The sequence below is a fragment of the Caretta caretta genome, chromosome 3 (genome assembly GCF_965140235.1).
Source record: "Caretta caretta isolate rCarCar2 chromosome 3, rCarCar1.hap1, whole genome shotgun sequence".
Classification (NCBI taxonomy): domain Eukaryota; kingdom Metazoa; phylum Chordata; order Testudines; family Cheloniidae; genus Caretta; species Caretta caretta.
The window spans coordinates 3,634,244-3,662,240 of NC_134208.1; the positions used below are offsets into that span (position 1 = coordinate 3,634,244).

The following is a 27,997-nucleotide window of genomic DNA, read 5'->3' on the forward strand; positions in this document are numbered from 1 at the left end:
GCCAATGGCTCTGCAATCACATCCGCCAACTCCTTTAGCACCCTCGGATGCATTAGATCCGGTCCCATGGACTTGTGCTTGTCCAGCTTTTCTAAATAGTCCTTAACCTGTTCTTTTACCACAGAGGGCTGGTCACCACCTCCCCATGCTGTGCTGCCCAGTGCAGTAGTCTGGGAGCTGACCTTGTTTGTGAAGACAGAGGCAAAAAAAGCATTGAGTACATTAGCTTTTTCCACATCCCCTGTCACTAGGTTGCCTCCCTCATTCAGTAAGGGGAACACACTTTCCTTGACCACCTTCTTGTTGCTAACATACCTGTAGAAACCCTTCTTGTTACTCTTAACATCCCTTGCTAACTGCAACTCCAAGTGTGTTTTGGACTTCCTGATTACACCGCTGCATGCCCGAGCAATATTTTTATACTCCTCCCTGGTCATTTGTCCTATCTTCCACTTCTTGTAAGCTTCTTTTTTGTGTTTAAGATCAGCACGGATTTCACTGTTAAGCCAAGCTGGTCGCCTGCCATATTTACTATTCTTTCTACACATTGGGATTGTTTGTTCCTGCAACCTCAATAAGGATTCTTTAAAATACAGCCAGCTCTCCTGGATACCTTTCCCTCTCATGTTATTCTCCCAGGGGATCCTGCCCATCAGTTCCCTGAGGGAGTCAAAGTCTGCTTTTCTAAAGTCCAGGGTCCGTATTCTGCTGCTCTCCTTTCTTTCCTGTGTCAGGATCCTGAACTCGACCATCTCATGGTCACTGCCTCCCAGGTTCCCATCCACTTTTGCTTCCCCTACTAATTCTTCCCTGTTTGTGAGCAGCAGGTGAAGAAGAGCTCTGCTCCTAGTTGCTTCTGTGACGTTGCACCCTATACAATTTTATGAAAATATGCTAATGAGCATGAATATAATGTAACTGGAATATGCTTCATGCAAAAGGTCTCTTGTAAGGTATCATTACAAAGTTTATAATCTACTGAGAGTGGTCATCCTATCTGTATAAATGTATCATTCTTGTATCTGAAACTAGAAATATGAAAAAAGAAAAGGAGTACTTGTGGCACCTTAGAGACTAACCAATTTATTTGAGCATGAGCTTTCGTGAGCTACAGCTCACTTCATCGGATGCATACCGTGGAAACTGCAGAAGACGTTATATACACAGAGACCATGAAACAATACCTCCTCCCACCCCACTCTCCTGCTGGTAATAGCTTATCTAAAGTGATCATCAAGTTGGGCCATTTCCAGCACAAATCCAGGTTTTCCCACCCCCCCCACCCCCCTCCAAAAACCAAACACACAAACTCACTCTCCTGCTGGTAATAGCTTATCCAAAGTGACCACTCTCCCTACAATGTGCATGATAATCAAGGTGGGCCATTTCCAGCACAAATCCAGGTTTTCTCACCCCCCCACCCCCATACACACACAAACTCACTCTCCTGCTGGTAATAGCTCATCCAAAGTGACCACTCTCCCTACAATGTGCATGATAATCAAGGTGGGCCATTTCCAGCATAAATCCAAGTTCAACCAGAACGTTGGGGGGGGGGGGTAGAAAAAAACAAGGGGAAATAGGCTACCTTGCATAATGACTTAGCCACTCCCAGTCTCTATTTAAGCCTAAATTAATAGTATCCAATTTGCAAATGAATTCCAATTCAGCAGTTTCTCGCTGGAGTCTGGATTTGAAGTTTTTTTGTTGTAAGATAGCGACCTTCATGTCTGTGATTGCGTGACCAGAGAGATTGAAGTGTTCTCCGACTGGTTTATGAATGTTATAATTCTTGACATCTGATTTGTGTCCATTTATTCTTTTATGTAGAGACTGTCCAGTTTGACCAATGTACATGGCAGAGGGGCATTGCTGGCACATGATGGCATATATCACATTGGTGGATGTGCAGGTGAACGAGCCTCTGATAGTGTGGCTGATGTTATTAGGCCCTTTGATGGTGTCCCCTGAATAGATATGTGGGCACAGTTGGCAACGGGCTTTGTTGCAAGGATAGGTTCCTGGGTTAGTGGTTCTGTTGTGTGGTATGTGGTTGTTGGTGAGTATTTGCTTCAGGTTGCGGGGCTGTCTGTAGGCAAGGACTGGCCTGTCTCCCAAGATTTGTAAGAGTGTTGGGTCATCCTTCAGGATAGGTTGTAGATCCTTAATAATGCATTGGAGGGGTTTTAGTTGGGGGCTGAAGGTGACGGCTAGTGGCGTTCTGTTATTTTCTTTGTTAGGCCTGTCCTGTAGTAGGTAACTTCTGGGAACTCTTCTGGCTCTATGAATCTGTTTCTTCACTTCCGCAGGTGGGTACTGTAGTTGTAAGAATGCTTGACAGAGATCTTGTAGGTGTTTGTCTCTGTCTGAGGGGTTGGAGCAAATGCGGTTGTATCGCAGAGCTTGGCTGTAGACGATGGATCGTGTGGTGTGGTCAGGGTGAAAGCTGGAGGCATGCAGGTAGGAATAGCGGTCAGTAGGTTTCCGGTATAGGGTGGTGTTTATGTGACCATTGTTTATTAGCACTGTAGTGTCCAGGAAGTGGATCTCTTATGTGGACTGGACCAGGCTGAGGTTGATGGTGGGATGGAAATTGTTGAAATCATGGTGGAATTCCTCAAGGGCTTCTTTTCCATGGGTCCAGATGATGAAGATGTCATCAATATAGCGCAAATAGAGTAGGGGCTTTAGGGGACGAGAGCTGAGGAAGTGTTGTTCTAAGTCAGCCATAAAAATGTTGGCATACTGTGGGGCCATGCGGGTACCCATAGCAGTGCCGCTGATCTGAAGGTATACATTGTCCCCAAATGTGAAATAGTTATGGGTAAGGACAAAGTCACAAAGTTCAGCCACCAGGTTAGCCGTGACATTATCGGGGATAGTGTTCTTGACGCCTTGTAGTCCATCTTTGTGTGGAATGTTGGTATAATGTCTTCTGCAGTTTCCACAGTATGCATCCGATGAAGTGAGCTGTAGCTCATGAAAGCTCATGCTCAAATAAATTGGTTAGTCTCTAAGGTGCCACAAGTCCTCCTTTTCTTTTTGCGAATACAGACTAACACGGCTGTTACTCTGAAACCTAGAAATATGAAATATAGCTCTGAGGGCCTATTGTAATTATGCAAAATGTGGGCCATTAATGGTGATTTGGAATCTTGATGGCTCCCATTAACCAGGACAATTGACTGTAGATGGCTCTGTTTCACTTGTAAGTCTTCCTGTATATGTGTGTGCTGGCAAGTGGGTAATGAAGTCTTACAGTGACATGTGATCATGTCACCTGAACTGGAATCCATCTTTAACCTGGTGCTTTTCCATTGAGAAGGAGGGGTGGGAACCCAGAGAGGGACAAAGGATTCCCACCTTATGCAAAAGATATATAAGAGGGTGGAACAGAACAAAGGAGGTTGCAATCATGAGAAATCCCCTAGCTACCACCTGAGCTGGAAGAAGGGCTATACCAGGGGAAAGGATTGTGCCCAGACTAGGAAGGAGTCCAGTCTGTGATAGAAGCTTATTGAAACATCTGAGGGTGAGATTTTATCTGTATTCAGTTTTCTTACTGTATTAGGCACAGACTTGCAGGTTTTATTTTATTTTACTTGGTAATTCACTTTGTTCTGTCTGCTATTACTTGGAACCACTTAAATCCTACTTTCTGTATTTATTAAAATCACTTTTTACTTATTAATTAACCCAGAGTATGTATTAATACCTGGGGCCGGGGGGGCAAACAGCTGTGCATATCTCTCTATCAGTGTTATAGAGGGTGAACAATTTATGAGTTTACACTGTATAAGCTTTATATAGGGTAAAACAGATTTATTTGGGGTTTGGACCCCATTGGGAGTTGGGCAACTGAGTGTTAAAGACAGGAACACTTCTTAAGCTGCTTTCAATTAAGCCTACAGTTGTTAGGGGACGTGGTTCAGACCTGGGTCTGGGTTTGCAGCAGGCTAGCGGGTCTGACTCAAACCAGGCAGGGCACTGAAGTCCCAAGCTGGGAGGGCAGGGAAAGCAGGGACAGAAGTAGTCTTGGCACATCAGTTGGCAGCTCCAAGGGGGTTTCTGTGATCCAACCCATCACAGGTTCCTCCAGCACTTGCACCAGGAAATTGTCCCCTACGCTTTCCAAAAAGTTTCCCAGGGGATGTTTCATAAAAGCTAAACATATGTTCTTTTCCTCTGGAGACATGTCTTTACATTCAAATGTTACTGTCAGACCCGTCAACAGCAGGAAAGGCTGAGCTCTGGAAACATCCTGATCCCTGTGCTAGTTGCCTCTCAGGAAGAAAGTCCTTTTATCTGTCCTGCTCCTTTTGTCTGGCGGTTGGGGAAGATACAAAGAGCTGAGCTGGGATGCTGAGAGAGGTCCACATGAGGGCTAGGATGAGATTTTTTTTGTTTCAAAGTCTCTTTTTAACCCCATCTAATCCTCCCAAGAGTTCATCCCCTCATTATTTTGTCCACCAATTAGTCCTAATAGCTGCTATACCATTTGGGAGCCATTAATTTCCAGTTTCATATTATCTTGTTTACCACACATAATCTCAGTATAGTCCTTGTACCATATCAGTTGGCCTTTTTTATTTTTTGGGACTAATCCAATTCTGGTTTTCTTGCACTTATTGATAACATTCATTATTGAAAACAACTTTACCTACTTTTTATGATTAATTTTCAAGCAGGCAAAAAGTTATAGTTTAGTGTATCATCTTATGAACCGTCACATGCCTTTTACATTTGAGATTACAATTGGGGTAGTTTTAGGCCCAATAATCACAACAGGCCCCACTCTAATAATACCATAAAATCACTTTATTATCAAAATTTGCATCTTTCAGGTTCTGTAGGATTTAATTTGCTTTATTTTCCATGAGGACAGCTCAGCCATGTTCCAGGACGTCAGAAAGAGGCTCTCAATGCTGTTGAAGAAGAGTTAAGTGAATTATTCCACCAGCTCCAATGGAAATAATCACTCTTCCACTGTCTATAGTGCAGTCTTTTTTTAATTTAAATTGAATGTAGTGATTTGGTATCACGCTCCAATGGGTTCAGCTCCTGTTGCTCCAATTTCAAGCTCAACGGAGTGAAAAATCACCAAATTTTTCTCAAATGTGGAGTCTCCAGGAACACATGAAGACCAAGGATAGTGACCACGAACACAATCATAAGTACAAAGTCTTATCTGTACTGCAAATTTAATTGAAGCAATAATTAAAATTACAATTACCCATTGTGATGGACTCGGACCAGAAGGATATAAGAGAGTGATGGGAGGCAGGTATATCAGCCTCAGGATGAGCAGGTCCCTGCTCCCTGGATAGCCAAACAAAGGCTACTCCCGGTCAATTAACGCACCTGATGCCAATTAACCAGTTAAAGCCGTTAGGCTAATGGAGACAGCTGGAACCAATCAAGATCTCACTCATACTGCTTAAAAGCTCTTCTTCCAGTTCCCTCAAGGGAGCCCCGGTGAAAAGAGCTAGAGAAGAGGAAGCGTTGCTGAAGCCTGAGGTAAGGGTGAAGCTAGAAAAAGGGGACCACAGGGAAGTGGCCCAAGGAATCAAAGCAGCTCCAGTGGTGAAGGGGAAGCCGCCAACCACTGCTATCATTAGGGTCCCTGGGCTGGAACCCGGAGTAGAGGGTGGGCCCGGGTTTCCTCCCCCCCCCCATGCTCTATGGAGACCCTCTTGAGAGGGGAAGCAGGCCTCGGTCCAGGCAGGAGGCTGAACTGCGCCTACTAGCTCAAAGGAGCAACAGAGGCTGTGGGGTATCCCCCCTTCCCACCTCCCATACTGGCTTGTGATAAAGTAGCTCGGGAGGTGTGACCCTTGCCGCTACACTGAGAAAGGGAGGTCACATTGAGGGCCTTAGCAAGCTTCGGAGGCCACTGAATCTGCCCGGAAGCACATGACCCACCAATACAGGCTCAGAGCTTTGTCACACCATGTCTGTACAAATCATACAGAAACCCATGCAATAACTTCTACAGACATATTCACATCCTCAAAGATATTCTAGGGTCTGATGGATCTCTCAACAGACAATCATTGATAGAGGGATGGTTCCTGCTGGGGTTTCCCTTGGGGTCTTCCCACTTTTACCCAACCAAGGAATCTCTTTTATATTGTAGTTCTGACCACACCTAACACCTTATGCATATGCATGAAGGTTTCAGCCCTCTTTTCCTTATCTGTACTTCCACACCCCATGAATATTGGGGTGCCCCATTTTTCAAAGGCTGTTTCTTAGTTCTCCTTATTCTCATTAGCATCTTCGCATAACATGTGTCTATGGCAACTTGTGGTCAGGACAGGACTTTCCATGATGTTACAATCAGGGGTCTCGTGGTCTTGGACAATACATTGCTGTCAGTTGCTGTTTTTCCGTGACATGACCTATTGGCACATCTTTTACAGTAATCTTGTGACCTTACTGGCATGGAGTTACCTGTAGGTCACCCACTCCTGCCAAGCATTCCTAAGCCTATGGCCTAGTCTAGCTAAGCTAAAATCTTACAGGCCTCAGTCTGTCGGCCTTCCATACCAGGCAGGCTTCACCTACATGTCTAATACACACACAACACTCCTAAATACTGGTTAATCTTACACCGTCTATAACCCTACAATTTAAATCTACTATGCATACATTAATTATAGAAAAAATAGCATATAAATTATCCATTACACTAAATAACACAATAATAAATGGCTGATAAAATAAACTAATTGGCTACAATAACATTAATGTCCCCTTTTTATATAGGGGATGCTATACTAATGTTACAGCTGTTTCAGCTCAGAGATTACGGTCTTCTTTTCAATCTGGCCCCACTCTGGAGGGATTGCTCCTTTGCCCTCAAATTTTGCACAATAATCTTGTTCCAGTATTGACCTGAAATGGGACACGAACCATTTCCAGTAAGACTGTGCTGAGTTGTCTGCTGTGATGCTCCAATTGGCATAAGCAGGTCCTGCTTGTCTATAATTTTTATATGGAATTTGATTCTTTTCACAAAGCACCATGAAGTAGTCACTTGCCACAAGACTAGAGCAGATCTCAATGACAAGCTGGTCTGTTCCATACCACTGGGTACCATTCAGGGCCTGAGGACGATGGAAATGAACACTGTGGTCTCCGTCATGACCAGGTATTGTGTTTATGCAAAGAGCCTTGCAAAAGGGACACTGCTCCCAGCACCCACAGAGCTGTTTGAATAGTATTTTATGAGGCTTCAGTTTAAGTGGCTCCATATCAACCACAGCAAATTCCTGTTTCAGGTTTTCTAGGACCGGGGGAAAAGATTTACTCATTGCCTCTTTCAGAAACTCTATGTCCTTTATTTCCTGATGTTCAATGCTTTTCAGATCACTTCTGGGAAGGTCTAAGTAATCTCCAAGTCTGCTGCAAAATTCATCCAGCCACAAGGATACGTTGCCATATTTATCTTTGACAACCCTAGTCGAGTCATGAATAGCTGAAAGAACAAGAGTCTGGAAAGAATCAAGGGAAATATTTAAGAAATTCTTCAGTCTTGGATTTTTCTTGTCTAAACAATAATCATCAACGCATTTCTTGATAAAACTCTCTAAGAAGTCCCGTGGGAAATGAATGTATTGTCTGTACTTCTCAAAGTTTTCCTCCTCTGCCAGGGTTATCAGAATGCTGGTTTCCAGTTTGGATCTATTGCCATTGAAGGCTGAATAGTTAGACCTCATCTCATTGACTATGTCAATGGCAGTCTTGTCATAGACTGCCTGGCGGAGAGCTGCAGAAAGCTTGGTGCATAAGAAATCAGCAAATGTTGTGATGGAGGTTGCTCCTTGGCAGGAAATTTGAAAACATTTAAAGAAATTGTCTCTTTTATTTCCAAGGTAGATGGTTGGATCATTTGCATTCTTAAATGCTCTGTGCATGTCTGCAAACCGTTCTGCTGCCATTTTGCACAGATACAGGGATAACTCTATTTTGTACTCATTATTAAATGTGTATTTTGAGGTTTTGGCTGCAGAGTCCACCTCTCTTCTTATTTCATTCAATATTTCGTGAATGTAACTTTGATTATAATCCATTCTCTGCTGCTCCTTCATATCAATGTTCATCTTAACAAGCTCTATGATGTGAACTGTAACCTGCTCTATGTTCTTTATACCACAGTTATCCAAAGTCTTATGGAAGATGCCTAGTGTTTTCTTCAGGACAATATGCTTGGAAATATCGACAGAAAAACTATTTTTGCAGGAGGAACTTTTAATTTTCTCTGCTATATTGGGTTCCTGTTTAAAATGCTGCAGAAGAATGTTTTCTACATCCATGCTAATGTCAGGTTCCTCAGCAGAAGGGGCATCTGAAGATACTTCATAGATCCATCGTTTCCAAAGGCCGTCAAAGTTTTCTTCCAATGCTGCTTCACTTAGTTCCTCGCCTTTTAATCTCAGAGCCAACTCTTTGCTTCTTTTGAATAGCTCATTTTCATATTCTGACTTCTTTTCAACAAGTTTGCTTTGGTTCTTCTTCAGTTTGATAAGTTCTTCAGACTTCCTCTTAGTTTCATCAATCAGTGACTCTTTCAGATCATTCAGTTTATTTTCAGTACTTGCTTTCCACTGAATTAATATTTCACTGTTTTGATCCTCAGTGAAGAATCTTTCTGTGTCATTCATGATGGCATGATATTTTTCTTTAACTTCTTCTTCAAGGTTTCTCCTGGTGACATGCTGAATTTCTCTCTTCTTAATTCGATTGTTCAGTTTTGTTTGCAGCTCTAGCATGTGACTTCTCAGTTGCCAGGTCCATTGGTTAAACATTGTTTCTAACCGGTTGTACGCTGCAATCTCCAGCGTGTTCTTGAAGCTGAAAACAAAGTTCTCATTTAATAAAGCCTTCCACAAATCACCAATTCGGACTCTTAACTCTGACAGCCTTAAAACACTGCCCTTGGATTCCTTTGTGGCAGCCATGAGAATCTTGCTCTTTAGTTCCTGCACATTTTGGCTGTAACTGGGATTCGGAGGTGCCATTGGTGGGTCTCCTTCCCAGAGGTGAGCGAAGTAATGAATGTGGGTGTTCACATCAAATCGGATAACGTCACTAAAGCGGTTTACATCACAGAACTCTTGCTGGGCTGCAGTAATTGTCATTTCATCTAACTTTTGTTGGAGGCGTCTTTGTCCTTCCATATTCTGTTCTTTTGCAGTTATTTCTCCAACGTTTTGGTGTACAAACAAACAGCTTGGGGAGAGCTTTACTTGCTTCATCCTCAGAAATGCCTGGACAGCGATCTGCAGGACATCTTGCATTTCTGAAGGGTTTTCACCAAAAATATTGATCAGAGTCATGTTGCCAAGACCAATGACAAAGGTGGCTAGCTCGTTATCATGATTGAGTGTTGATTTACTGGTTAGTTCCATGGCCCGAAGCCCTTCAGTATCAACGACTAGGATATAATCAATGTGCAGACTTTGTTGGAGATTCTCATCCACTTTAATTAGCTGCATGAATGCTCCCCTGGTGCATCTCCCTGCACTGACACTAAACTGAAGACCAAACATGGCATTTAGCAATGTTGACTTCCCAGTACTCTGGATGCCAAGCACTGAAAGGACAAACACCTTTTTGTCTCCTAACTTCTCAGTCAACTTGTCAAAAACTGCTCTCACCCATTTCAGTGGCACGTAGGAAGCATCACCATCCATCAGCTCAATGGGATACCCTGAAGCCATCAGGTCAGCTGCAATTTGTGGAAGTTCAAGAAAATGTTGATCTTCTTGAGGCAAAGTACCAAGAGCTTCATAAATCTGAGCAACCTCTCTCAAAATATGTTCAAGGCCAATCGTAGAAGCAGTTATCTCAGCTGAGACGGTTTCCAAGTTACTTTTCAATACATTTTCTGAGTCACCATTTTCTCCTGGGTCTGTTACTTCCAGCAGTTGTGACCACAGGACATGGTATTTTTGGCGAAGTTCTGCAAGGCGGTCAGAGCTCAAGTCATCCATAAATACTTTCAACCACTGCAGGAAATATTTTTTGGTGGTCTCTGAATGGGACTGGAGAATTTCCAGCACCGACCTCATTAAATCATTGAGGGAGGATGCTCTCCTTATCTGATCATGTCGTATAGCACGTTTCTCTGATTCAATTTGGCTCCGGTGCTGTTCAATGCTTCTCTTCCTTTTATCGTGTACACGGGTAAGTTCCTTATCTTTCTTACACCACTTGTGCCATAATTCTCCTTGAAGAGGCAATAGCTTCTCCTTCATACCCAGTAAGTTATTCTCCTTGAAGAGGGCCATCACTGTCTGTGCCATTAACTTGGCTTGCTTACACTCTTCTTTGTCTTCATCAATGAGAAAACCATGCTGGTGAGCAATTTCTACACAGGTTTCAAGACTACAAATGAGGTTCGAACCAGCCAATAAATCTTTGATTGTTGTTGACAGTTCATCAATTAATTCTGCTTCATTTCTGTTCCTCATGCCTATTTTTATGTTTAGATTGGATTTACCTGCCGCAATGTTTTCTTTTTCAGTAAAAAGACATACAAAAGGCTTTGGAGATTTCAGGAAATCACTTACAATTTGCTTGCCTATTTTGTTCTCATCAGAAGTTGTAAAGAGAACCACATTTATAGAAGCTATCTCCTGTAAAAATCTGACTTGTTGCTCATGCTCTCTTGCATCCCCATGAAGATTAGTGAATGCGATGCAACTGTCAAATCTGTCATCATCCTTTCCACCTGGGCAGTACCAGGAGATTTCTACAACACCGTTCATCAGGAGACAATCTTTGCTGCTGCCTCTACAATCACGATGGAAAAAAATGTCATGCTTGTGCTTACTCAGCAGAGCATTCAGGATCTTAGACTTTGAAGAATGAGGTGAATTACCAATCCGTGTGAAGGACACCACAGGTGTATCTGCTTGATAAATCAGTTTATTTTTATAATTTTTAATGCTAGTCTCCTCTCCTGATTTCTCAACATGTTGCCAACTCTTTTTAACTTGTGTAAGGGACCAAAGAGGGAATTCTATTTGTGAAGTACAAGGATTGGGCACCAGAAGTGGGAGTGCAAACTGGCAGAAAGCGAGCTTTGTTGAAAGATATTGTCTCATGAAATCATCTGCACAATTAAAAATTGCCATCTGGACGTCCATTGGGTGCACGTGTGTCTGCCTTGGTGTAACAGACTCATTAGTTCCCTCATCGTCATTTAAAAAGTCCTCGTAGATATCTGAGGTTGCCTCTGAGGATTCATTCACCTCGCTTGACGTGTTCAAGGCACTTGTTCTTTCTTGTTTTGTTTTACAGTCATCTTTGCAAACCAGATACCGTACCCGATAGTCCAGCATCAACAGCTTTTGCAAAAAATGAAATGGCAGTTCACTCTCAGTGCTGGGCTGGCTGTCATGTAAAGAGGTCTTGTCAATCACATGGAAATCTGCCATCCCCATTTTCCTTGGATAGTAGTTTTCAAGTCCAAGTCGTTTGATCAAATTGAGAAAGTCTTGAGTTTTGAATCCTTCAGACATTTTACCATCATTTGGTGGCGCTTGGGGCTGTGGCTTTGGTAGGGTTATCTGCTTAGCCCTTTGACAGACATTCCTTAGTTCTTCTTTTATATCCTGTTTGTGCAGATTGCTACTGGAAGGTTCATATTCTCCTTTTACAAGGGTATTTAGGTCTCTTTCGAGGGCATTCCAGTCATCACATGCATTAGGCTTCATAAAGACATTAGCTACTTCACTTGACAACAAGTGTCCCAGGTGACACTTCATAAAAGTAAAACGTTTGTTCTTCTCCTCTGGAGACACGTCTTTGAATTCAGCTGCTGTCACTGTCAGACCTGTCAATAAGAGGAAAGCCTGAGCTCTGGAAACATCCTGATCCCTAAGCGTCAAATATCCCTCATGTGCCTTTTGCATTTCCTTTAACATGAAGTTAATTTCTGGGCACCCGAGGAGATACTGAAAAGTGTGACTGTCCACCCGGTATCCTGCACTGGCTGCAATGGAGAGCAATAACAGCTCTATGTCTGTCTGGTCTCGGCCCTGTAGAGCCTTCTGCAAGGAACCCAAAGCTAAGCTCACATCCAAGCTGGCCTTTACTTTTGCTTCCTCCACTGCTGCTGCAGAGGACATAGGGTCATAAGTAACTTCCTGTATGTAATTCTTCATTTCCTGTAGGACTTGAATGAAATCAACAAATTCAGAAACACGGATAGATTTTTGCTGCTTTTCTTCAGCATGAAAGATCCACTGCATAATGGAGGAAGATTTGGGGAAATTCTTAACTGAATAGACATGAGGGTCCAGAAGGCAGGGCAGCAGAGATCTGATGTATTCAGTATTTTGTGCAGGTAAATCTTTGCACAGTGAAACTGTGTTTTCCAGGAAATCCTGAAGCACCTTATCTGACAGGCAAACGTCAATCCAGGTCCTGCTGTGTTTTGTTTTTTCATGTAGCTTCTGTTTAAAATTGAGCAGAGTCACCAGCTGTTCTTCATCCCCAGTGACTTCCCAGGTCTTCATTTCCTCTAAAAACAATTTGGCCTCATCCACTGCACTGACTAACTCCTCCCCAACCAATGTACTTGCACTTAGCTTTGTTAGGGCTTCATAGGCCCTTGTGAGGCTGCTGCTCATTTGATAAACATCTTTAAAGTCTTGTCTGTGATTGGACAGGATTACCTCCCACACTGGAATCAGCTGAGAGCCTCTGTCAATGACACTCCAGGTTTTGTTACTAATCATAAGCCCAGATTTCCATGCTGTGAGTGAATCCACTCCAGGTGGGCCTCCTGTCTTGGTCACAAACAGCTGAATCTCTGTTTGCATTTGTTTTCTATCTGTGCCCTGAAATGAGGCTTCAGAACCTGATTTTGATGCGGTAACACCAGCTGCAACGCCCCAACCGAAGCCACTATAGCTGCCCCCAACATAAGAGCTGAGCGCATCAGATGTTTGTTTCTTCACCTCATCCAGCTGCTCTGCCCGGAATCCCTCAGAAGACGCTTTCCACCAGAATATCCCACCCAAGTGAAGCGGACCCTGGTTTACGTGAGACCCGAATCGGTTGAAGAATCTCCCGCCCCTGCTCTTCAGCATGTTGAGCTTGTCCGGCTCTGGGGTGTGACTCAAAAGCTGCTCGATCTCTTTTAACTCTTGCAGTGCTGCACTGGAAAGTCGAAGCTGAGCCTTGGGGAAGTGGCATGAGGCCAGTGGGATGTAGTTGTACTTGGTGGTGCAAATGTAGGTGTGTTCTGAGCGGGATCTGTGGGTTTGTTCGGACCCTGAAGAGCTGCTGTAATCTGTGCTGGTTTCAGCACTAAACCCCCTAAACCCACCTTTGGCTGTGACGCTAATGCTGAAGCCCAGATTTTCCATGGTCCTGGTGAACGAGGACTCTGCTTCGGCAGATGAAAACTCCTTTTTCTCAAACAACGGCCCTTGCTCTGGACCAAAGAGCTTGAACCCTTCTGGGATGTCTATGAGCTGCTCTCGCTTCTCCACCATCTCTGCAAGCTTGTTGGTTTTGTAAATGCCCTACAGGGCCAGCCCTCCTGATGCCCATCTCAAAAGGTCCTTGTCAGGGAGATTCTCACTCTGGGACACTGACTCCTCCAGGAGGTCTAATTGTTTGTGCACATTCTCTATCACTTCCTTCAAAGGCTTCTCAGATGGTGCCCAGTACTGTGGGGATATGTCCATAGCTATCCACAGCTCCTCCTCTTTCTTTCTTACAGCTTCCTCAGGGCGGCTCCTGCCTTTCTCCTGCATTTCTTTTAGCTCCTTCAGCACTGACTTAGCCTGCTCCTGCCTCTTCTTTAGCATCTCCAAGCGCTGCTCCTGCAGCTGTGTCATTGTTGCCTTGCTGTCTGTCTTAAGTAGTTCTTGGAGGGCCTGCTTTTCCCATGTGTGCTGTATGTCTAACTTTAGGAAGTCTTCATATCGCAGGTGTTTCAAGGCTTGGATAGAGGTAACTCCAAGTTGTTTGTGCAGTTTAGGCAGCCAGTACTCTGCACTCAGACCCACTGATTCCAGTCTCTTGGCTAGTCCATCCTTTGCAGGATCTCCCTGCACTGAATTCTTGGGTTTTTCCTTTCCCGTAGACATGGCTGTGAAATGGAGTAGAAAAATAATATCACACTTCCATGAAGCTGTCTCTCCTTCCCTACCTCCACCTGCTCCATTCCCAGCCTTATGCAATATATAATGGGCTACACTGTGGTGCTTAGCCACAGCCAGGGTGGATAAGAAATTATGAGTTTTAAAAAATAAAATAAAAGAGAGGATTTTTGTGTTTAATTTAAATATATATTTTTCTTTTTAAAAATAAACCTATTTTAAATTATATTTGAAATTATCAAAATATATTTTAAGGCCTAAACTTACTATGATGTATTAAAATCATTTAAATTAAACACAATTAATATTAAGCAGTACATTTGTTGGCTAATTTTTAAAGAAAGGTCAAACCACTGAATGGCTGGAAGTCATTATCTAAGCACCTGGAACCAGAGTTTGCCGAAGGACTAAACCAGCTTTTGACAGCAGTAGCCTCTTCTGCAGGTGCAGCGAACATTTTCTTCATCTCAGTTTATTCAACTAGGTCAGTTCATTCAAAGTTAAGAAACTAACTGGGAATTGATGAAGCAGGAACTCTTGTTTTTCTCTTCCAATCTATGAATAAAAGCTAAGTGTGAGAGAATGAGATCTACTAGTTCTAAAACCCTGAAGATTGGGATGAACAGAAACAATCTTTCAATTTACTACCCACAGATAATGCTTCCTTTAATAAATCTGTCAGTTTTAAATATGAAATATGTTTTAATAAATGTTTTTCTTATATTCAGCACATTTAAGGTAGTTTTATTTAACTAATAAGAACAAAACTTTAAATGCACTTTTTGCACATTTTCACATGAATTCCAATTTCTATTAAAATAGAGCTTGACACAAATCATAAGTAAAAAATTAAACATAATTTCAGAAATAAGAAATTCATCATTCACCATTTTCCTAATATAATAAAGAAATGTAAAAATTAAGAATCCAAATAAATGTATGTTAGGCTACGTAATTATTTAAATAAATTTGTATAGATATAGTGTATCCTCCTGGTTAGCAGAAAGTACCACCAAATTTAGTGTGAAGGCTCTAATTCATTGCAAATCAACATGTTTTTCATAGTTAGCAACCACTGAGACTCAACATTTCTTTACATAAGTATCTAAAGGTACAAATGCAAAGCAAGATTAAAATTATTTAAATCAATAATTCCTGCTTGCTGATTTAAATCAGGATTAAAATCAGTTATTTAAATGGCTTTGATTTAAATCAGTGCACCCTGGCTACAGCGCTGGGTAGGGTGTGATGTGGTGCTGTTGAGGTGCTCTGGGAGGCGTTGTGTCAGGGGTAGGAAAACATAGTATGTGATCATGTAATTAAAGGCTGTACCATTAAGGCTGCGTGGCAACCTTATTTCTGGCATTTCCTACCTTCTGAGTGCTTAACTTGGCAACCGTAGTAATGTTCTTTTAACATAGGTTGTGTGTGTGCACGCAAGTCATTTCCTACGTTTTTTTTACAAAGTTTTTCAATGGCAATTCCATCATCTGGCATCATATTGACGACCACATGGGTCATCAGCAGGGTCAGAACCTTTAGAGCCGCCGCACAGACCTCTGCCACTTGAGGTAACTGAGTAACTGATAGCAGTAGCAGGTTGTTACCCAGTCTCCTTGCCCACCAAGTCCTACTCTCACCTCTCCAGATTCCTGAACTTGCGCCTGTAGCCTAAACATTTATCCCTCTCACTCTCTGCTCCTGCAGCTGCCCCCCCACTTTCCCTCCTGATCTGATCCTAAACCCAGCCCCCACCCAACATTTATCCCCCAACCTGATTCTGAACCCCACCCTCACCTTTAGCCCCACTAAGCTGCTTCCAAACCTGCTCCCTCCCCCTTAGCCCTGCTGACCAGCCCATACCCAAGGCCTCTATCCTAAGCTTTGACAGCTGGCTCATGGACACAAGACCCACCTCCCATACCCTAGCTCTTTCAGCTGCTGCTTGTTCCCACCATTTAGCCCTTCCAGCCTGCACTAGGATCTCCGGCTCCTCACCCTTAGCCCTGGAACCCTTTCCTGACACTTTAATCTCCCCAGGCTGCTCCTGAACCCACCCCCCATCTGTTCCTGAATCCTGCCTGCCCCCAACACCCTACCTGCCTGCCCAGCACCTGCCCCCTTAACACCACCAGTCCTGCTCCTGGGTCCATGCCTGGCTTTGCTCTGCTGAGCTCATGTAAGCACTGATTTCTACACTGAATCCCTGAGGGGATGATCCATTAATAGAGAATCTCTATGTCCTAGTGAAGATGAAAGGATGGAAAATGATAAAATACAGGCAGGGTCTGATCAGAAACAGTAAAATGAAAAAGAGTCCCATTCAATTACATGGTGTAGTGGCAGACAGCTAAAAGGGGACAAGTTTTTAAAGTGCTTATATACCAATGCTAGAAGTCTAAGTAATAAAATGGGTGAACTAGAGAGCCTTGTATTAAATGAGGATATTGATATAATAGGCATCACAGAAACTTGGTGGAATGAGGATAATCAATGGGACACAGTAATACCAGGGTACAAAATCTATCGGAAGGACAGAACAGGTCGTGCTGGTGGGGGACTGGCACTATATGTGAAAGAAAGCGTAGAATCAAATGAAGTAAAAATCGTAAATGAAGCAAACTTTACCATAGAATTTCTCTGGATAGAAATTCAGTGCTCTAATAATAAGACTATAGCAGTGGGGAGATATTACCGACCACCTGACCAGGATGGTGATAGTGACTGTGAAATGCTCAGGGAGATTAGAGAGGCTATTAAAATAAAAAAACTCAATAATAATAATCATGGGGGATTTCAATTATTTCCATATGGACGGGGTACATGTCACCTCAGGACGGGATGCAGAGATAAAGTTTCTTGATACCTTAAATGACTGTTTCTTGGAGCAGCTGGTCCTGGAACCCACCAGAGGATTTAGTCCTAAGTGGAGCACAGGATCTGGTCCAAGAAGTGAATATAGCTGGACCGCTTGGTAATAGTGACCATAATATAATTAAATTTAATATCCCTGCGGCAGGAAAAACACTGCAGCAGCCCAGCGCTGCAGCATTTAATTTCAGAAAGGGGAACTACACAAAAATGAGGTTAGTTAAATAGAAATTAAAGGTACAGCGCCAAAAGTGAAATCTCTGCAAGCTGCGTGGAAACTTTTTAAAGACACCATAATAGAAGCTCAACATAAATGTATACCCCAATTAAAAAACACAGTAAGAGAACTGAAAAAGAGCCACTGTGGTTAAACAACAAAGTAAAAGAAGCAGTGAGAGGCAAAAAGGCATCCTTTAAAAAGTGTTAGTTAAATCCTAGTGAGGAAAATAGAAAGGAGCGTAAACACTGGCAAATGAAATGTAAAAATACAATTAGGAAGGCCAAAAAAGAATTTGAGGAACAGTTAGCTAAAGACTCAAAAAATAATAGCAAATTTTTTGTAAGTACATCAGAAGCAGGAAGCCTGCTAAACAACCAGTGGGGCCACTGGACGATCGAGGTGCGAAAGGAGCACTCAAGGACGATAAGGCCATTGCGGAGAAACTAAATGAATTCGTTGCATCGGTCTTCACAGCTGAGGATGTGAGGGAGATTCCCAAACCTGAGCCATTCTTTGTAGGTGACAGATCTGAGGAACTGTCCCAGATTGAGGTATCATTAGAGAAGGTTTAGAAATGAATTGATAAATTAAAGAGCAATAAGTCACGAGGACCAGATGGGATTCACCCAAGAGTTCTGAAGGAACTCAAATGTGAAATTGCAGAACTACTAACTGTAGTCTCTAACCTATCATTTAAATCAGCTTCTGTACCAGATGACTGGAGGATAGTTAATGTGACGCCAGTTTTTAAAAAGAGCTCCAGAGGTGATCCCAGCAATTACAGGCCTGTAACCCTGACTTCAGTACTGGGCAAACTGGTTGAAACTATAATAAAGAACAATATTGTCAGACGCATAGATGAACATAATTTGTTGAGGAAGAGCCAACATAGTTTCAGTAAAGGGAAATCACGCCTCACCAATCTACTAGAATTCTTTGAGGGGGTCAACAAGCATATGGACCAAGGGGATCCAGTGGATACAGTGTACTTAGATGTTCAGAAAGCCTTTGACAAGGTCCCTCACCAAAGGCTCTTACACAAAGTAAGCTGCCACGGGATAAGAGGGAAAGTGCTCTCATGGATTGGTAACTGGTTGAAAGATAGGAAACAAAGGGTAGGTATAAATGGTCAGTTTTCAGAATGGAGAGAGGTAAATAGTGGTGTCCCCCAGGGGTCTTTGTTCTGTGGGACCAGTCCTATTCAACATGTTCATAAATGATCTGGAAAAAGGGCTAAAGAGTGATGTGGCAAAATTTGCAGATGATACAAAATAACTAAAGATAGTTAAGTCCCAGGCAGACTGCGAAGAGCTACAAAAGGATCTCTCAAAGCTGGGCGACTGGGCAACAAAATGGCAGATGAAACTTAATGTTGATAAATGCAAAATAATGCACATTGGAAATCCCAGCTATACGTATAAAATGATGGGGTCTAAATGAGCTGTTACCACTCAAGAAAGAGATCTTGGAGTCATTGTGGATAGTTCTCTGAAAACATCCACTCAATGTGCAGCGGCAGTCAAAAAAGCTAACAGAATGCTGGGAATAATTAAGAAAGTGATAGATAATAGGACAGAAAATATCATGTTGTCTCTATATAAATCCATGGTACACCCACGCCTTGAATACTCTGTGCAGATGTGGTCGCCCCATCTCAAAAAAGATATATTGGAATTGGAAAAGGTTCAGAAAAGGGCAACAAAAATGATTAGGGGTCTGGAATGGCTTCCGTATGAGGAGAGATTAATAAGACTGGGACTTTTCAGCTTGGAAAAGAGACGGATAACGGGAGATATGATTGAGGTCTCTAAAATCACGACTGATATAGAGAAAGTAGATAAGGAAGTGTTGTTTACTACTTCTCATAACACAAGAACTAGGGGGTCACCAAATGAAATTAATAGGCAGCAGGTTTAAAACAAACAAAAGAAAGTATTTCTTCACACAGTCAACCTGTGGAACTCCTTGCCAGTGGATGTTTTGTAGGCCAAGACCATAACAGGGTTCAAGAAAGAACTAGATAAATTCATGGAGGATAGGTCCATCAATGGCTATTAGCCAGGATAGGCAGGGATGGTGTCCCAAGCCTGTTTGCCAGAAGCTGGGAACAGGCGACAGGGGATGGATCACTTGATGATTCCCTGTTCTGTTCATTCCCTCTGGGGCACCTGGCACTGGCCACTGTCAGAAGACAGGATACTGGGCTAGATGGACCTTTGGTCTGACCCAGTAGGGCTGTTCTTATGAACAGCTATTTTCTCACACCTAAACTGTAGCAGAAAGGTCCAGGGCTCCCTGCTTTGCCTGCAGAACCCAGCAGAGAATTCTGTGATGGATTAGCAAAGCAGGGGACTACAACTCCCGTCAGCGCCCTCCCCACGGCACATCCCCTTCTTGCTGGCCAGGGAAGGGGAAGGTCCTGGACCATGGATTGACCAGGCTCTCTTTGGAAGCGGTGGCTGCATGACAAGCCAGAGGCTGCAGAGAAGCCGAAGCAGCAGCCCCATGGCAAGCAGGGAGCTGGAGAGAAGTTGAATTCAGAGGGGAATCCTCAGGACCCATATGCCGAGCCCTGTGTGGGACAGGCTCTGTGTGTTGGTTGTCACAGCTGGGTGCAGGGCTCCACGGGACTTATGGGGCAGCAGCAGTGGGTGGGCAGGGAGCCTGTGCAGAGGGGCCCCAGTGAGAGACACTGACTGAATCTGGCCTGGAAGCCTGCAAGCTCCTACTTGCTGGACGGGAGGCTGGATGGGAGAAGGCCCCCCCAGGCACTAGGCCTAAGGAGCCCTGACTTTCTGGACGGCCCCAGGGACCCAAACAGGAACCGCTGGAACTGGAACTGTTGAAGGCTCTGTATCTAGGGTACCTGCAACCTTCCCCTTTCCTGCCAGCCCCAGTAAAACACCCTTTCCCTGAGCCATGTGTCTGAGTGGCTCCTGGGACCCACCAGGGCTAGCGCCTACATGGCCTAGCTGCGTATGGTGCTTACCGCTGAGTCCCGGTACACCAGGCATGGTACTGGCCCCTCAGGGTTTGGGGTACTGAGCAGTCCCAATAAATACTGTACGTTAGAAAAAGGGCCAGGGACAAACGAGACTCCCAAAGGGACAAACAAGACTCAGTCGGAAACACCCCCTCCTCCCTCAGGGAAAATCACCAGCGTTCAAGGATTGCACCTTCCTTCTCCAACACCTCACAGCTCCCTGCTCTGCTGCCACACCCGGCTCTTTCTCTTTACACAAAATAACTTTTTCTTTCACTCGGCCTATTGCTTCCTGGGCACACAGTTGCTATCTCAGCTGGCTCCTGCTTTTATAGAAACCACCCCCACTGTCCACTGAGCTTCCATGTGTAACATTAACTGTTTCCCACAGCCCAGCATGCCATTCAGCCCAAACATACGGACGCTGGACATTTCGGCAGGGGTGAGGTTGGAGGAAGGGGCTACAGTTCGCTCCTAAGCCCCGTCCGCACATGAAGCCAAAAACAAGATGCCACATGCTGTAGACTGTGGAAACCTGCATAATAGGATCATCCCTTTTCGTTCTGACCTGCTTTGATCAGAAGAACTAGTGAACGATGCAGACATCTATGTTGCTATCATCAGGTCTCAGAGTTAACTTTCCACTGATGAATGGGGCAGTTCATGCCTGTCAGAGATACAGTTTCAAGCTGTCTCCAGCCTCAGGGAGATATCGCTGCATTGGTTACACTGGGTCACATTTTAAAGTGTTTTTTTTTCCAGCCATGTAAGTTAGAGCAGCGGTTCTCAACCTGTGGTCTGCGGACCCTTGGGGATCGGCAGACTGTATCTAAGCCCTGGTCTACACTAGGAGTTGAGGTTGAATTTAGCGGTGTTAAATCGATTTAACCCTGCACCCGTCCACACGACAAAGCCCTTTTTTTCGACTTAAAGGGCTCTTAAAATCGATTTCCTTACTCCACCCCCGACAAGGGGATTAGTGCTGAAATCGCCTTGCCGGGTCGAATTTGGGGTACTGTGGATGCAATTAGATGGTATTGGCCTCTGGGAACTATCCCAGAGTGCTCCATTGTGACCGCTCTGGACAGCACTCTCAACTCAGATGCACTGGCCAGGTAGACAGAAAAAGGCCCGCGAACTTTTGAATTTCAATTTCCTGTTTGGCCAGCGTGGCAAGCTGCAGGTGAGTGCAGAGCTCATCAGCAGAGGTGACCATGATGGAGTTCCAGAATCGCAAAAGGGCTCCAGCATGGACCGAATAGGAGGTACGGGATCTGATCGCTGTTTGGGGAGAGGAATCCGTGCTATCAGAACTCTGTTCCAGTTTTCGAAATGCCAAAACATTTGTCAATCTCCCAGGGCATGAAGGACAGAGGCCATAACAGGGACCCGAAGCAGTGCCACCTGAAACTTAAGGAGCTGAGGCAAGCCTACCAGAAAACCAGAGAGGGAAACGGCCGCTCCGGGTCAGAGCCCCAAACATGCCACTTCTATGATGAGCTGCATGCCATTTTAGGGGGTTCAGCCACCACCACCCCAGCCGTGTTGTTTGACTCCTTCAATGGAGATGGAGGCAACACGGAAGCAGGTTTTGGGAACGAGGAAGATGAGGAGGAGGATGAGGTTGTAGATAGCTCATAGCAAGCAAGCGGAGAAACAGGTTTTCCTGACAGCCAGAAACTGTTTCTCACCCTGGACCTGGAGCCAGTACCCCCCGAACCCACCCAAGGCTGCCTCCCAGACCGCCAGGCAGAGAAGAGACCTCTGGTGAGTGTACCTTTTAAAATAGTATACATGGTTTAAAAGCAAGCATGTTTGATGATTAATTTGCCCTGGCATTTGCGGCTCTCCTGGATGTACTCCCAAAGCCTTTGCAAAAAGTTTCTGGGGAGGGCAGCCTTATTCCATCCACCATGGTAGGACACTTTACCACTCCAGGCCAGTAGCACATACTCGGGAATCATTGTACAACAAAGCATTGCAGTGTATGTTTGCTGGCGTTCAAACAACATCCGTTCTTTATCTCTGTGTTATAAAGTCCCTTCCTGCAGCTTTTGAAACAGACCAGAGATCCTGAAGATGCGAGCGTCATGTACCTTTCCCGGCCATCCCACATTGATGTTGGTGAAACATCCCTTGTGATCCACCAGAGCTTGCAGCACTATTGAAAAGTACCCCTTGCGGTTTATGTACTCGCCGGCTTGGTGCTCCGGTGCCAAGATAGGGATATGGGTTCCGTCTATGGCCACACCACAGTTAGGGAATCCCATTGCAGCAAAGCCATCCACTATGACCTGCACATTTCCCAGGGTCACTACCCTTGATATCAGCAGATCTTTGATTGCGTGGGCTACTTGCAACCCAGCAGCCCCCACGGTAGATTTGCCCACTCCAAATTGATTCCCGACTGACCGGCAGCTGTCTGGCGTTGCCAGTTTCCACAGGGAAAATGATTCTACTCGCTACTCGCTTCTCAACTGTGAGGGCTGCTCTCATCTTGGTATTTATGCACTTCAGGGGAGGGGAAAGCAAGTCACAAAGTTCCATGAAAGTGCCCTTACGCATGCGAAAGTTTCGCAGCCACTGGGAATCATCCCAGACCTGCAACACTATGTGGTCCCACCAGTCTGTGCTTGTTTCCCGGGCCCAGAATCAGCATTCCACCGCATGAACCTGCCCCATTAGCACCATGATGCCCGCATTGCCAGGGCCCGTGCTTTGAGAGAAGTCTGTGTCCATGTCCTCATCACTCTCGTCACCGCGCTGACGTCGCCTACTCGCCCAGTATCACTCTGCCAGGTTCTGGAGTTGCATATACTGCTGGATAATGCGTGTGGTGTTTAATGTGCTCCTAACTGCCAAAATGATCTGAGCGGGCTCCATGCTTGCCGTGGTATGGCGTCTGCACAGAAAAAAGGAGCGGAACGATTGTCTGCCGTTGCTCTGAAGGAGGGAGGGGCGACTGACAACATGGCTTACAGGGTTGGCTTACAGGGAATTAAAATCAACAAAGGGGGTGGCTTTACATCAAGGAGAAACAAAAACAACTGTCACATAGAATGCCCCCCTCAAGGATTGAACTCAAACCCTTGGGTTTAGCAGGCCAATGCTCAACCCACTAAGCTATCCCTCCCTCTGGTATCTCAGGCAGGACTGAATCTCCATTAAAGTTTTCAAGGTGCCCCTGATAGACTTCACCAAAACAATTGTCAGCCATTAATTTCACGGAGGGAGGGAGAGACGGGGGAGCAAATGAATACAAAACAAATCTGCTCTATTTCTTGTTTTGATCCACTCCATCTATCTTTTACATCTTTGGCTGGCAGAAGATGGTGCAGTAGGACTGCAAGCCATCCACATCTCCTGCCTGCTCACCATAAGATGGTACAATAGGACTGCCTGCAGGACTAAAGAGAATGACCTGGTCGAGTCACTCCTACGTTAGTCCCTGCACCCATGTCTGCCCAGGCACTCCTGACCGACCTTACCGCAGCGGCCAGGAGCACCTCAGACACGATGACAATGGTTTTCAGGCCTATTGCACTGTCTGCTGCCACAAGGCAATGGGTTGCTGCTGCTGTGTAGCAATGCAGTACCGCATCTGCCAGCACCCAGAGACATACGGTGACGGTTTGCTGAGCGGGCTCCATGCTTGCCGTGGTATGGCGTCTGCACAGGTAACTCAGGAAAAAAGGCACGAAACGATTGTCTGCCCTTGCTTTCACGGAGGGAGGGAGGGGGGCCTGAGGACATGTACCCAGAACCACCCGCGACAATGTTTTTTGCCCCATCAGGCATTGGGATCTCAACCCAGAATTCCAATGGGCGGCGGAGACTGCGGGAACTGTGGGATAGCTACCCACAGTGCAGCACTCCGGAAGTCGACGCGAGCCTTGGTACTGTGGAAGCGCTCCACCGAGTTAATGCACTTAATGCACTTAGAGCATTTTCTGTGGGGACACACACAATCGACTATATAAAAACGATTTCTAAAAAACCAACTTCTATAAATTCGACCTAATTTCGTAGTGTAGACATACCCTAAGGTGTCCGCGAAAGACTTAGACCTAACACTGACTGAACAGAATTCAACTCTATATACAGACAATAGATGTCCAGAGGGGTCCACGCCTCCATTTGACATTTTTTAGGGGTCTGCAAATGAAAACAGATTGCGAAGCATAGAGTGAGAGGCAGAATTTTGCTTTAAATTAAAACTTTGATTCTGGAGCACGAGATGTAGAAAACCCCCGGCTACGTGTTGGGGGCAGAGCGAAAGCTGCATCTGCCTGTTCGCGTCGGGCACGTGCTGAGTTTTGAGTGCATCACTGTGCAGCCCAAATCTCCTCTCCAAGGGGCGCTCTCTGAACGGCAAACGGATTTTCTGGTCCAAAGCCAAAGGAGGGAGGGTTGCCCTAAGAGGAGAGAAGAGCCAACGCTGAAGCACGCTTTACCGTGTGCACTTTGCCTGGCAAAGACGAGAGCAAATGCTTATTCCGTTAAAAGATGCCACTCTCCCCGCTCCCCACAGGGTGACCGGTGCATTAATTAGCGGGCTGCAGGATGGAGGTGCCAGCCTCAGGCCCGGCTCTCCCCACCCCAGAACCATGGGGTTGTTCCTTCAGCCCTGGGTTACCCGGCGGCATTTCCAGAGCTGTGGGGAGAGGCTGAGGCAGCCCCAGAGGGTGAAAACTGGAGGTGGAGGGTAAGTGGTGCCGAGGGCCTGAGCCTGCCCCGCTGGCAGGGGAGAATCTCACTGGGCGGACCCATCCCCCCTGTAGCTGCAGCCTTTGTCCGAGCAGGGAACTACCTGCAAACAGACTTGGAGAGTTACAAGTTCACTGGCAGCCGCCGATTATCGGGGACACGTTGTCCTATGAAACCAGGGGCGGCGGGTTTGTGCCATTTTTGGTGGTGCCCAGAACGGGTCCAAGTCCCCCCCTTACATTCCTCACACGCACCTGCCTATGGCTCTGGGAGGGGGTTTGGGGTGCGGTCTCTGGGACAGAGTTTAGGTGCTGGGTGCAGGCTCTGGGCTGGGGCAGGGGTGCAGGAGGGGATGTGGGGTGCGGGAGAGAGTTTGGGTGCTTGGTGTGGGCTCTGGGCTGGGATTTGGGGTGCGGGGGGTGCAGCGTGCTGGGTGTGGGAGGGGGTTGGGGAGCGGGGTGCAGGCTCTGGGCTGGGACAGAAGGTTGGGATGTGGGACGGGGTGCGGGGCATGGGGCTGGGGACGAGGAGTTTGGGGTGCAGCAGGCAGGCTGCCCTGGGGCTGGGGTGGGGGGCCAGAGAGGAGGACTCCCCCCAGCCTTCTCCCTGCTGGCAGCAGCGAGCTCTGGGGGGGGCTCTCCCCAGCCCCCCAGCATGACACTTACCCAAGTCCCCTCAGGCTGCTGCTCAGCAGGTCCAGCCAGGATAAGCCCCCCGGGGAGTTGACTCGGAGTCGCCTGCCGGGGGTGGGGGCTGCCATGTGCCTCCTCCCCCCTCCCTCCGCAGTCGCCGCAGCCTGCTCCCGGCACCGATCCCTTGTAGCTGGCGAGGGAGCTGCAGGGGGCAGCCGCCCACTGCCCAGGTCAGGCACGCGGGGGCAGCAGGTGGGGCCAGGGGAGAGACCCGGCCCCAAACTTTGGTGGAGCCGGGCCCCCCGGGCCCTGAATTTGCTGGAGCCCGGCACCACAGGCCCATATAACTCGCTGCCCCTGGGTGCAGCCAGCTGGGGACACAGACACTTTTCCATTTGCTAAAGCTACTAATTTTGTTTCCTATGTAGCTGTTGGGCCCAATGCAGCCTGGGGTAAATGGACGTGGCTGGGCCACGCTCAGCAAGGCTATAAATGGAGGGGAAGGTGACAGGTTGGGTGGCTGCTGGTCAGAAACCAGGTGTAAATGGTATGGAATTAGTGCAATTTGCATTGATCTGGCACCCAGTGCATGTGCACAAGGCCTCCACGCCCACTCCTGGTGTAACTCCACCGACACCGATGGGCTACTAGGATCTTAGCGATGCCTTTGGCCCTCAAAATGCAAGACAAACGCTGACAATAGGTCTGAGACCCATTCAATGAACCCTCCTGTGTCCCTGGGGGGGACCTCGCTCCAGCCGCTGAGAGGACAGGAATACAAAGACTCCACATTGTACTGGGCAAAATCCTGGTTCCTTGGAAACCAGGGGCAAAGACCCCACCCAGCTGCCCCTGAACCCAGGGCCCCACCTTTATCCCCAACCTGCCTGCGAACCCACAGCTCCCATATTAACTCCCCACAACCTGCTCCTGAACCTGGGGCCCCATATTGATCCCACTTGACCTGCCTGAACTGGGACCCCTCCTTTAACCCCCCCAACCTGCTCCTGAATCTGCCCCCCATGTTTATCTCCCCACCTGCTCCTGAGGCCTCCCCACCCTGCTCCAGACCTACCTCTTGGCCCTTAGCCCCACTAACCTGCTCGCAGCTCTGCTCCCACCCCCCCAGCTCTGCCAGCCAGCTGCTGGATGCATTTTCTGCCGGTCAGCCCATGATCTCAGGTAGGAGCGGTGAGGTGTATGGGCCCGTGGTTCCGGGCTCCAGCAAATTCAGCTCCCCCAGAGCTCGCTGTTGCCAGTGGGGAGAGGGCTGGGGGGAGTACTCCTCTCTGGCCCCCCCACCCCAGCCCTGAGGCAGCCTGCCTGCTGCACCCCAAAGTCCTCATCCCTAGCCCAGCCCCAAGTCCCGTACCCCCTGCCGCACCCCAACCCTCTGTCCCAGCCCAGAGCCCACACCTAGCACCCAAACCCCCTCCCGCACCCAGCACCCCAAAACCCCTGCCGTACCCCCAACTCCCTGTCCCAGCCCAGAGCCTGCACCCAAAACCCCCTCCCAGAGCCCACATCCCGCACCCACTCCTGCACCCCAACCCCCTGCCCCAGCCTGCACCCCAAACCCCCTCCTGCACCCAAACTTCCTCCCAGAGCCTGCAGTCCGCACCCCCCCGCACCAACCCAGAGCCTGCACCCCCTCACACCCAAACTTCCTCCCAGAGCCTGCACCCCAAATCCCCTCCTGCACCCAACTTCCTCCCAGAGCCTGCAGCCCGCACCCCCTCCTGCACCAGCCCAGAGCCAGCACCCCTCTCACACCCAAACTTCCTCCCAAAGCCTGCACCCCAAATCCCCTCCTGCACCCCAACTCCCTGCCAGAGCCTTAGGCAGGGTGGGGGGGACTTGGATCCGTTCTGGGCAGACAGACCTGCCTCCCCTGATCTCAGGGCCATCCCCCCCAGCCCGGCCCTAGCACCTTTCCCCAACACTTTACTCCTCCCACCTAGTCTGCTCCTGAGCCCTGACCGCCCCTCACCCTCCCAGCCTGCCCCAGCGTCCGTCCTGCTCCCAGGGCCTGCTCCTGGGCCCATGCCTGCCTGTGCTCCGCTGAGCTCCTGTGAGCACCGATTTCTTCATTGACTCTGAGTAGCCTTGTTCTCAGGCCTAAACTGCAGCAGAAAGGCCACGGGACCCCTCCCCAGCCCCATTAACCCAGCAGAGAATACCTGAGAGAAAGAGCAGGGGGCAAACAAGAACCGCATAGGCACAGGCATGAGAACCTTCCCCCTCCCTCCCCATCCCCAGGGGAAAATACCTGCATTAGAAGACTTCACCCTCTTTCTCCAGGGCTTTGCATCTGCCTCCTCCCTCCCGCTCCCTTTCCACAGTGCAGCTTGTTCACTTTCACTTTCTCTCTGCCTGTACTTGCTTCCCCTACAGGCAGTTGCTTCTAACTTCAGTTGGCTTCTGCTTTCCTAGAAACTGCACCCATTCTCCATGTAAA

General features: G+C 46.8%; 1 protein-coding gene across 2 annotated transcripts; it reads right to left on the reverse strand.

Annotated features, from left to right (window-relative positions):
* Positions 1–4,562: 4,562 nt before the first annotated feature.
* Positions 4,563–27,938, reverse strand: LOC125634801 (interferon-induced very large GTPase 1-like). Of its 2 annotated transcripts, none has more exons than XM_048846038.2 (2): positions 27,809–27,920; positions 4,563–14,116 (listed from the first exon to the last, which is right to left on the reverse strand). In XM_048846038.2, exon 2 carries the CDS (start codon positions 13,512–13,514, stop codon positions 6,786–6,788), a length of 6,729 nt encoding a protein of 2,242 aa, XP_048701995.2. In that variant the 5' UTR covers positions 13,515–14,116; positions 27,809–27,920; the 3' UTR covers positions 4,563–6,785. The 2 variants fall into 2 exon arrangements, 1 of the variants encoding a protein (XP_048701995.2); XR_012667518.1 differs by lacking the exon at positions 4,563–14,116 and adding an exon at positions 21,969–24,615 and having other exon boundaries at positions 27,809–27,938.
* Positions 27,939–27,997: the final 59 nt, after the last annotated feature.